We start from the raw sequence: 12,483 nt of genomic DNA on the forward strand, positions 1-12,483 counted from the left end.
GCTATTCTGAGCTTTTCTCTTACTAGAGGTTCTTACACACAGCTCCATGCAACATGGCACTTGTCTCATCCTCTACTTCTCCATGTTCCTATTGCTTCTTATTTTACCTGTTTTAAGTGCGAAATGATGGCATGCCACTTTGCTTGCTATATTTCTCTTAATATGCTTCTTTGATTCCTGTTTACAGTGGCATCATTTTGATTTCCTAGTTCATGATATATGAACAATAAAAACAAACAAATTTGTTTGCCTCTAAAATAAATATGTACAAAAATAGACCTCATTAATTATAGTTGAAATTAAAGTTTTATCGACTAAAACAAGATTGATCACATTACTGATAATTTAGCACTTATTCGCTGACTTACTATTTAATCTAAACTTCAAATCACTATTGACCGACTCAATCTGAGCACAATCCACAGGAGGAGTGCCTATACGAATATTTGGTGATGTTTAGGCTTGTTTGGGCAAGGGCCATGGAAGATGTCCAGGCTGGCAGTAAAACCTAAATTTTTGGAAGGCTTGAATGCCATCCATTGATACATTGTAGCGCCGCAATGCGTCTCTCAGCTTAAACCATTCTTCTCGCTCCTCTTCATCCTTTTCCTTCTGAGTTTTTCGAGTGTCCTCAACCATTGTGTACAGTTGCAGTGAGCTTTCTCCTTCCTTGTCTTCTTCCTCCATTAAAACTTTCCTGATTATAGTCGAATTCTCCTTAAAGGTTGAGCTTTCTCTTTTGTCGTCTTGTTCCTGCTCTTTCAAAACCTTTCTCAGAGCTTCCCTCGTATCCTCCTGAACCTTTCTCAGAGCTTCCCTCATATCCTGCCTTATATCCTCCTGAACCTTTCTTAGAGCTTCCGTCATCTCCTCCTGAACCTTTTTTAGAGCTTCCCTCATCTCTTCCCGAACCTTTCTCTCTTTTAGATAATCATTTCTCTCTGTGTCCTCCTCGCTGGAGATTGGTGTCTTGTTTTTCTCTGGCAAGTTGCCGCTTGTCTTCTCCACTTCTTCAGTGCTGCTTCTGGAGTTATCATCCACATCCTCATTGAGACAGTCCGTGGAGTTATCTCCACTTCTTCTGCCCTGTTGCACAGAGCTTTCTCCTTTGTTGTCCTCTGGCACTTTGGAGACAGTACTGTCATCCTCCTTTTTTGTGGCGCTATTCTTGTCTCCATGAAAATTTTCGCTCTTCTCCGTTTTTTCAGTGGCGTCATCCTCTTTTTCTGTGGCGCTCTTCTTGTCAGCTGGCCACTTCTCATCAATATAATGCTCAACAATCTCTCTCAGAGAAGGCCCCTCTTCAGCTTTCCAATCTCTTAAAACCTTAAGCTTGGTCCATTTCTGCATCAGTGCATACAAAGATTTTTAATTTTTGGTTGTAAGAAGTAAAATTTTGTGCCTAAGGAAATAAATTAACTACCGCTGTCCGTTGAGATAGGATTTAAAAAAAGTTGTGTTGCTATCTTACTTTTATAAGAACTGTTATGAGGTCCCTCCATTCCCAGCACACGAAAATCCACGCAATTAGTTGAACCTGCCATCCTTCCACTGGGTTAACATCTTCGTGATGAAAGGTTAGAGTCAAAATATTCCATGCTAGCCGATGGTATGCCATGAAACATTTCCACTCTCGGGGAAGTTTTTTACTGCGTGTGCACTGAGTATGAAGAAAGTCGAAAGCATTCCTTTCTCCTGGAGTATACTTTGGGATGAGCATTGCACTAATTATTAAGGAGAGATCATCCATAAGACTTGGCTTGCCCTTGCTGCCTTCTCTCTGTTGTTGATCAACTGCAACAAACTTCATTTATTAAAAATCTTTTATGTATGGCATTAGAAATTTATTAGTCTACTCGTCATACTTGCAGTTTGCACAAATCGTAACTAAAATTCTTTGTGTATTTGAATGATATATTCACCTGCTTTCTCAATGCCGGGTCCAAGTATCTCAATCGTACTTTCTTCAACTCTGGAGCCTTCTGCTGACAAACATTTTGAATGAAAACGGATGGTGAATTATGTGATCGTACATTGCATAAATCATCATAAAAATGTTATTCGTACTTGAATGCTATGCTAAACAAGGGTAGTAATAACAAAAGCGGTACTGTGTACTAAAAATGTTTGGTATTTAGGTTAAAAATGTTTTACCCACATGTAAGGAATAAATAGTTCGATATTTTTCCTCAAGACTGTTTCTTTTGCATGTTTTTTCAAACAGCTGTAACGGTTTTGAGAAATAAGAAAGAATTTCCTTCTTGAGTTGTACGCTTGAAACTGATGAATGTTATATTTTATTTTTTCGTCATCGTTTAAGTGGCTGCTATAAGCGATTTATCACAGTTGTTTTCTTGTCTGCTGTTATATTTATTTTGATATCAATTGGTTTGGCCTGTGTAGATTTATAGTCGTAGTAGGGCATAAATATGTACATATAAATCAAAATTTATAATATAAGTGATCTGGATTAGGAAACTCATAGAAAAAATAATTAATGTAATATGGTTAGCTTATTAAATCTGAAACCTGCACCTTGTGGCTGTTCAATGCCGGGTGTGTCATCTATCTCATTCGTTCTCTGTGCAATTCCAGAGCCTTCTTCTAACAAACATTTTGAATGAAAACGGATGGTGAATTATGCGATCGTACATTGCACAAATCATTGTGTATTTGAATTATATATTCGCCTGCTTTCTCTTCCGTTTCCTGCTGTTCCGTTTGTTCCTGCTGTTGGGCCATATGAGTATCTGTTCAAGGAAGCAACATTCTCGGGTTAAAACCAACACTACACTGTAAAGTAATGCTTAGTATCCTATTTTCTGTTCTGCTTAAAAGGATTGCATCACGAATATTTTCACCTGAACAACGAAGATCTCCTTGGAGTTTAGCTACACATTCTTTGAAATATTCCTTTCTTCCTTTGCTACCTGCAACATCATTAAATTGCAAGAAAAAGAATTCATCTGTTAAAGTGGTGCAAATATAAAATGTGATAATCCCACTTTTATAGAGTCAGAAATATTCACCTTGTGTAAATTTGTTTGGAGTTGGACGTACAGTTTCGAACTTTAGATTCGCTTTTCTACGCCCATGACTAGTATGTTTTTTTGGATCGGTAGACCACATACCTAGCTGCCTTTTCAAAAAGTCTTTGGACTCCGAGTGACTAGGTTCTGGTAAGTGTAGCGGCAGCTGAACTATCTTCCTTAAATATTTCTCTGCTAACTCCTTATTATCTTTGCTTTTATTGTTCCCATGCTTTCTTAGTATTGCCCTTTCGATCATGCTATTTTCCATGCTCAAAATAATATTGATCTCGCAAGCGGCCAAAACCAGATTCACTGCTGATAATACCTGCCAGTTAAGAGTTATTAAAGAAATTTAAAAAACTAAAGACTAATATTTGATAATAAATATAGCAACTGCAAATAGACGGGTTTTTTTTTGAAGCTATACTTGCAGAATCACATTTTCTTCACAACGATCGAGATCATCGACGAAGACTATCATCCTTAGATTTTTACCAGAAGCGGGGGGCATCTTGGGAATCTTTGTTCCTGAAACATAGTTCTCATCCCAACTCCATGTAATGCAGCACCACATAAAAGCAAACACCTCCCACTTCAGGGAGCGTTTATAGCAGAGATGTTCTTTCAAAAACTTGATATCATCAATAACTTGCTGATAATAACCAAGCTTTTGGCTATGGTCTGGCAGACATATATAGTCCACGACTTGAGAACTGATAGGTTTCACAAAAGAAATGACAGACTTCCCTATACCCCAAGTAGCTACAATCATTGATGCTGGTAAGCCTCCGTATTTAATTTTCTTTAGATCTTTATTATGGACTGTACCAAATACCAACCATACAATGATACTGAGAAAGATGGCCGCCAGTAGTGCGAGAATGAAGGGGAAGATTACTTTCAAACAGATGATATCTCTGCGGTTTTTCCAATTATATATCCAGCTAGTCCTCAGCTTGTGCGCCACCGTCATCGTTGCTTCCAATTCTTTTGTGATTTCTACTGCGAGACCAGCCCATGCCTCGGTTTCATTCCTGTAATGCCAGGCATTGTATTGTACAGTCAAAATGGAAGGTGTGGTCCCCTGCAACGAGTATTCCTCCCATTGCATTTCACCGACTGTTTGATTTCTAGGCCCACTTGCTTCCTCTTGTTTAAACTGAATCTCACCAGACCCAGAACAAATACGAATCGTTAAATTAAAATATGCTAAGAAATGGAGATGGAATTGATCATCTCAAGGAATTTATAAATTTAAATGTTTTATAGAAAATATATCTATGTAAAGTAGTCGAACTCTCTACTACTAAGTTTTCGGCTTGCAACCTTAAGAACCATATCAAATTTCTGAAAACTGTAAAATAACATAAAATCATCAGAATGTCGACAGCACAGTTGCGTGAGTTGGGCAAAAAAATCAATGACATATACAATTATTGTTAGTCTTGCTTACCATATCACGCCTGTCAATGACGGCCAGGGACTTTAAAATTTGGTGATATTTAAGTTCATATTTTTCTTCTAAAAGCTCATTAAACTTGCTCAAATTTTCAGGTGCAGATTCCTCCCATAGAGCTCGAAGGGTACTCCAAAATTTGTGAAACCTTGACCAAACGAGGGTATATGTCGCCTGCAGCAATCCAGACAGTGGAGTTACTCTTAATTTAGAAGAAAGTTTGGTTCAGAGACCATCAAACAACTTAAGTCGGCCTCATTCAGTTGATTTTCCTCATTGCAATTAACATTAAGCTACCATTAATTTCATATTAAATGGAAAATAACAAAATTTTAAAGAATCCTCGATTTATATCATCTTCCTAACCTATGATAAAACCTAAAAGAGGAAACCAACAATTTAGAAGATTATTTTTAAAATTAACTTTCTAAAAATGGCTCTATAATAATAATGATGAATTAAAGTTAAAACACTATAACTAGATCATGTAGAAGAACATTCACTTTGGACTGTTTTTTGAATCTAGATGCTCTGTTGCTTTGCTCAAATTATTCACCTTGGAGGGATTTTTCAAGTCTTGTTCCTTTGCTTGTTTTTTGCTCGTTTTTAATATTGTTTTTGAAATCTGTTCTTTCCAATTTAATATCTACATATAATAACAGAACAAAAATAAGTTCTCAACAATTCAAAAAATAATATGATCAAAAGACTATTCATGATATCTTTTATTAAGATTTATATAATACTTCACAATCTTCAAAGAGAAATCATGAATAATTCAGATTTCAATATTCTTAAAATGTGTGTTTTCTCTAAGAAACATATCAAATATAATTGTGAGGTGACAAAATTTTAACAAGATGTCAATAATTGTGATTGTTGATATAAGCTAAAGATTTAATGTATATTAATAATTATAATTATTATAAAGAGTTATTATATTTGAAAAAATTATTTAAATTAAATATAGTGCTAATATTAAATAGAATTAAATTATTAGAATACTAATGTTAGGATTTTAGAGAATAAGTATATTATAAAAAATAAAATAGGAAGAAATATTGGAAGGAATAAAAATATAGATATTGTTAAATGATGCAAGTGCATCCCCATTTAGGAAGGAAAATCTTGTAGGTTCTATTATAAATGTTGATATTAAAAGAAACATAGAACAAATGAAGAAATAAATTGCAGAAATAAAATAATGAAATCAGAACAAAACACACAAAAAAAGAAGATACCGGATTTATAGTGTGATATTGCTATTAGGGTTCAACTGTGTAGTTTTTGAGCCAAACTCATTGACCCATATTTCATGAGTAGTGGTTCTCACAAGAACCCATCTCTCATGAGAATGAATGGTCCATGTAGCACTCATTGCATCTAGGTGATGCTCGTAGGGGTGAAGCATTGGGACTTCTTGGGAGGTCACCCATCTCAGTGCTACTCCAACTCATATTTCATGAGTAGTGGTTCACAAGAACCCATCTCTCATGAGAATGAATGGTCCATGTAGCACTCTTTGCATCTAGGTAATGCTCGCAAGGGTGAAGCATTGGGACTTCCTAGAAGGTTCTTCTAGGAAGTCCCAATGCTTCACCCTTGCGAGCTTCTAGGACGCCCCAATGCTTCACCCTTGTGAGCATCACCTAGATGCAAAGAGTGCTATGTGGACCATTCATTCTCATGAGAGATGGGTTCTTGTGAACCACTACTCATGAATTATGGGTCAATGAGTTTGACTCAGAAACTACATAGTTGAACCCTGATAGCAATATCATAGTTTGACTTGCTGTTAAAATAACTCCTACTTATCAATTGATGAGCTAAAGGGATAATGAGAGGTTCATAAGGCACAACACTTGTTGAAGGTTTTTGCAAGGGTTGCAAGCTAAGTGGGTTTAAGCTTGGAGGGAACTCCATGGTTAAGCGCGCTTGAGTTGGAATAGTACTAGGATGGGTGGCCTTCTGGGAAGTCCCAATGCTTCAACCCCGTGAGCATCACCTAGATGCAATGAGTGCTACATGGACCATTCATTCTCGTGAGAGATGGGTTCTTGTGAACCACTACTCATGAAATATGGATCAATGAGTTTGACTCAAAAATTACAGTCATAGTTTGACTTGTAGTAGAAAATACCTCCTTATCAAATTTATAGTGATTCACCAAAAACAGCTATATCCACTTTCAAGGGATTCTCAATATACTTCACCAGTATATATCTTCATACAACATAATGATTAAGATTCCCAAATGCAAAGACATGCACGGGAGGAGACTGCTGATGACAGAAAGAATATTGCAGTTTACAAAACATAGCCAATCCATTAGACTTGGCTTCACATGTATCACACGTAGCCAACACTAAATTCTAAGAGCCTGTGAGAGGAGTTACTGGCAAGAATTGACAGTTAATTTTAGAAAACTGTAAGAGGACTTGTAAGAGAATTAAATTACCATTTTTTAATGTATTTTGAAATGGACAAAGTGAACGAGACAAAGTTGGACGTGGGATTTCAGGAGTCTCATTTTGAACACATGAAAATTAATTTCATGTAATTTTCATTTCATGAAATATATCTTATTGCCTAGTATATTATGTTTTAGGGCAATAGTTTGATAGGTGAAGGGGGAGAACTTTGGAGGAGAATTCTGGAATAGCCTTTGGAAGACAGGCTACAATCTCATATTTTTTTGGTTGAGAGGTGGTATGGTAACGGTAAAATGGATTTGGAATCCATTAAAGATAGTAGCAGAGTTTTCTTTTGATGGTTTGCAGGTTTGAGGACAAGCTTCACAAAGGTTTGAGGTTTTGGGCATGGATTTCTGTAGAAAAGTTCAAAACCCATGGTTTTTCTGGTTATTGTGGTTGATTTGCAGCAGCAAGTGGTTTCTATTATTCCCTAGTAGATTGCAGCAGTTGATACTTGAAGATATGTAGATTGAAGAGCCACATCTGCAGAAGAGGAAGACCATTCCAAGGACCATTCCAAGGCGTTAATTTTTGTTAGTTCTTTCTTATTGTTGTGTGCTGTTATATATCAGTTCGATATCAATTTAGTAGATGTATTCATCAACCAATGAGGCAGCAATTTATGTAATGTCAGTTTTGGTGAAAACAATGTATGGATTCTGGAGTTTTTGAATGAGAAATCTGAGTTTCATCCGCAGATTTTTCCTTCTATTTCATATCATTCTTTAATTAGCCGATAGGCTATTCCTGTGGGGGGAATCCCCCATTGGAATAGTGTCTCACACCAGACTTGCGGGATACCTGCTGTTTTTGCCAAAAAAATCTCATCGGGAGAGTCTCCTCCCATGGTTTTCGATGTAGACGTTTGGACAATTTTTTTTACTTTCTCCGTTCGAAAATTTTTGATGCGTCCTTGTGTCCCAAATTATAATGACATACCAACTATAGGTGCACAGTACAGAGAGCTCCTTCAGTGTTATGTGAACTGCCGTCTCTACTGTACTATGATAATATTCCTCTTTGTATTAATTTGTACACAGGTGAACTGCTTTGCTATGTTTTATTATAATGTGAATGTAAAGTTTAAAATAATATTTCCCACAATATATTATAACATGTCATATTAATCCAAGTATTATTAATATTAAATATATTTCAGCTGAAGATAAATTTTATTTAATTTTTTAATTTCAACGTTGTTTTTATTTTTATCTTTATCCAAGGGATAATCAACAAGTATTATTGGCCATTGCATTTAATTTTCAAACTGAAAATTATGAGATATGCATTATAAGTGTTGTAGAAAAAGGTTCTAATGGAAATATTCATAATTAAAATGTTGTTATTATTTTTACTAATAACAAAAAGAAAAATATGTCAACTAGGATGCATGCCAAAATATTCAAGTGAACTGGATTGTCAAATTATAAAATGTTTAATTCGTTGTGCCAATTTTTTAGTTAGAATTGATATCTCATCATGTACTTTAAACAAAATGTTGGAATGAATTGTAATTTAATCAAAATGTTCGAGTAAATTCAAATTGCAATATCGTAGTTTTCTTTCATATTTTATTAGATGCTTAGAAAAGAATTAGTTTTAATTAAAGTATGCATTCATTAGTTTTAGTTATTATTAATTTTTTATGTATGAGACAATAATAATAATATACATAATAATAATATATTTATAATAATAATAACTATATCAATGAAATATTTACATTATATTGTGTACCATTTTTTTATAATTGATCTAATATTTAGATTAATAATTGTCTCCAAAAAATTATATTATAATTTATTAGCTAAAGTTTTTACTTTAAAAAGGAATCTCATTAATTGTTAAAAATTATTTAAGAACTACTATTGAAACATACAAAATTATAAATACATGCTTAAACATCATTGCAAATTATAGAAATTAACATCCTTTTAATTTTTCTTTAATTTTATAATCAATATATAGCTTAAAGTTTGACATTCAAAATTAAGGCCTAAGATCTTTCTAATGTATGGATTAGCCATTATTTTCTATTTAGAGATTATTTTGATGCTTATATTCTATAGGTTTTGAAGAGAAATGACATTTATCACAAAAGATAATTGCAAAAGGTAAAGAATATTGTTGTGTTAAAACATAAGGGAAACTAAGTTTTTCACTTCACCTAATCTAATTGAATAGTTCCTTATGTTTCACCTGATTTTCATAAATATTTTTTTAAACTAATTCATATACTTTGATTTTTAATTTCTTTAAGACCAACGAATAATTTACAAAATGTTTGATTCTTAACACATCTCCTTTTGTCTCTATATATGAATCCCACATTTCCAATTTTACAACAATTCAAATGCAACTTGGTTGGCAACAACAACATTTGACTTAGTGAATCCTTCAACTTGTTTGGTAGCAGCAAATCCTTTGAAAAATGGCATCCCTATCATCTAACGATGCATATGAGCATATAGTATATGATGGCCTATAGCTTTGCAGACAAATCCAAAGAGCCTATTGTTATAGAAACATACAAATGTTAAACTAAAATTTAGACTGAACCATACGAGTTTCAAATATCTTAAGTAAACACTAACAAATATGCCTGATATATACGTGACATGTACTTGGAAATTAGGACTTAGCAACTTAGATAAACTAATAGTTATATCTTTAGGTTTTTCTTATTTTCACATAGATCTTGATGTGGAGGCATGAATTCATCTTTATATTATTGTATTACTAGATTATAAGTATTATATTATTATATTCTAATTATTATAACATTATTATTTCATTATTCTATTATTTAATATATTACTATATTCTAGCTATTATTACATTACTATTCAGTATTGCTTTAATTTTATAATTGTATTCTTTATATTATATTATTATCAACAATAACTTTAATGATAATTCTAACCTTAAATTCAATTATGACTCAATGTTCTATATTTCTAGTTGTATTATTTCATATACTTGTTTTGAGGGCTACAATCCACATTGGAATGACCTATAATGTTTCTTCTTTATTGTTGCAAGTTGGGTGTGTAGGAAGTAACAAAGCCAACTTGGACCTCTTCAAGGGAAGCATGGGGTATAGATCTTACATTTAAATAACACTAACTCTAACCCTAGTTGAGCTCTAAAACTAATCCTAACCCTTACCTAAGCTAAATAGGAATAGCAAAAGAAGATAAGGGAGAGAGAGAGGAGTATAAATTTAATCTATTATATAAATTAAATTAAAACAACAAAATATAAAAAAAAACCGGTAATTTTTTTAATAACATAAATAGTCATTAATTATATCAATTCTAATAGATTTTAATTATATTTTGGACTTTCATATAAAGATATAATAAATTACAAATCAAACCTAAATATCGTGTTATCTTTTTATCTTTATTTTTCTATATTTTTATATAAATTAAAATAAAAAATTTAAAAATTAGTTTTCTACAATAAATAAAATTTTAAGCTTTGAGGGTTCCGCAATTAACCCGTCTCTTCTTTTCTAGTATCACAACATTAAGAGTGATGAACATGAGGTTTTCACAGTCCATTTGATTGTGTGGGAGATTTTCAAAACTATAGAGAAAAAAATATTTAAGGTTTGATTCCAACTTTACGTGGAGATTTGCCATTCCTCTTTTCTCGATACAATGAGCTTTTGCCATGATACTCCCTACAAATTTCTTTGTAGAAGCTTGACTTGATTTGGCTAAGACTTTTGAAGAAAGTACAATATTTTTAGAAAACTTATTAATTTGATCAATAAGCCAATTGAAAAGTTTCATGTTCCTAGAAATCTACTTCCTGCATCAAACTCAAAGGCCTTATATTTTTCATGTCTCATAAATACAGAGAAAACTTATTAATTTGATCACTAAGCCAATACAAAGAAAAATTATTAATTTGAAGAAAGTACAATGTTTTTAGAAAACTTATAATTATTTTTTTTATGAGTAGGCCTTCTCTATTAATAATTAATATTAAAGTACATATTCACAAAAAAAAGGTCGGGGGATACGAAATCACCTCGCGAGAGTCACATGAAAAGAAGCTGGAGCCGAAAAACAAAACTATTCATAAAAAAAAAACCGCCTCAGGCAACCAAAGCAGTGGTAGCCAAGGGGGGATCATGATCATCTTTCTTGCCCCATACATCAGTGGGACCAGGGGTCGGGTCTAGCATGGACCACTCGTCTTCTTCTTCTTCTCCTTCCTCCCTCTTGGGAGACAAAATAGCCAAAGCCAAGTGAGTAAATTTAGAGGTGTTGGCAACAGGCCACCTAGAATCATCACTTGCAACAGGAGTCAAAGTAACAAGAGAAACAGAAGGCCACCCCGAGATAGAGCAATGATGCGGAGGAGAAGTCGAGCGGTGCCTCCACGCATTTCCTCCTGCATCAGAGGAGTGGCGAGGGACCTAGGACTGCGGGATCTAAGAGGGGCAGGCAGAGGACCTTCAACCACAACGACGGTAGAGTGCGTTTGATAGAAATTGAATCTGACGACACTCTGGCATCCGTACAAGGGACATTTCCCTAATTTTGAAGGAGCTCCTGTAAGTGGCCCACCTCGAGAGCCACTTTATCAGCTTGGACTTGAATTTGTATTAAAATATTATTATAAATGTATGCTTTAGCATAAAGCGAGACATTAATATCCAAAGAGATGTGAGTGAAAATAACAACTTTTCTATCTTTTCAAAGAATAAATAGGATCTCCATTCTGAAAGCATGTCATACATGGGAAAACTTGAAGGGGATTCTAGGTGAATAACCTAGAAGAGCCATATGCCAAGAAAAGGGCTTAGGCTGAAATGGCCAAAAGAAATCATGGATCCAACTCCAATACTATTGAGCTCTTCTACAGAACCAAAAAATATGCATAAATATTTCTGGGTACCCATAAAAAGGGCACGGGGGGTCAGGAACCCCCAAATGTTTAAGTTTGGAACCCAAAGGAAACCCCTGAAAAAGAACACACCAAGCAAAGTGTGCAATCTTGGGTTTAGTGGTGGCAGACCAAACAAAAAGAAGCTTATCTCCAGGATTTCTGAGAAGACTGCAAATGCCACCGCTGGTTAAGAATATTGACCATAGGCAAGTGTGGCACCAACCAGAGATAACCCATTTTGGGTTTGTAATTGGCGAGAAGAGTCTAAGGATATTGTTGGGATCCAAGAACACTGAGAGGGTGGGGGGGTGTGAATTAGTGTTTTGCCCGTATGAACAGATTTTATCTTTTTATACCACACACAAACGAGTAAACAAATAAACATATAACAAGAAGAAAATAAACCATCCAAATAAACGAACACCATAACACAAAATTTATACATGGAAAACCTCAAAGAGGAAAAACCATGGTGGGATTTGTGACCCATAATATCAATTCATTGGCCATATAAAAAGATATTACATATAATCAGTGTTCCACGAGGACGCGTCCCCCCCTTTTTGGGCATGTTCCCCCATCAAAAATGTCTCGGGGATGGGGGGACGAGGACACG

The 12,483-nt window shown here is 34.4% G+C and overlaps 1 protein-coding gene across 1 annotated transcript in view; it reads right to left on the reverse strand.

Moving 5' to 3' along the window:
* Positions 1–438: 438 nt before the first annotated feature.
* Positions 439–12,483, reverse strand: part of LOC131037876 (uncharacterized) — a 70,172-nt gene continuing 58,127 nt past the window's right edge. Inside the window, exons 5-13 of the mRNA XM_059219452.1 lie at positions 5,045–5,134; positions 4,486–4,662; positions 3,460–4,191; positions 3,030–3,357; positions 2,862–2,930; positions 2,614–2,750; positions 1,923–1,985; positions 1,472–1,804; positions 439–1,344 (exon numbers count right to left, since the gene is read on the reverse strand). Of these exons, the coding sequence (XP_059075435.1) occupies positions 457–1,344; positions 1,472–1,804; positions 1,923–1,985; positions 2,614–2,750; positions 2,862–2,930; positions 3,030–3,357; positions 3,460–4,191; positions 4,486–4,662; positions 5,045–5,134 (2,817 nt within the window). The 3' untranslated portion in view covers positions 439–456. The remainder of the gene's footprint in view (positions 1,345–1,471; positions 1,805–1,922; positions 1,986–2,613; positions 2,751–2,861; positions 2,931–3,029; positions 3,358–3,459; positions 4,192–4,485; positions 4,663–5,044; positions 5,135–12,483) is intronic.

Source organism: Cryptomeria japonica, chromosome 4, assembly GCF_030272615.1.
Source record: "Cryptomeria japonica chromosome 4, Sugi_1.0, whole genome shotgun sequence".
NCBI lineage: Eukaryota > Viridiplantae > Streptophyta > Pinopsida > Cupressales > Cupressaceae > Cryptomeria > Cryptomeria japonica.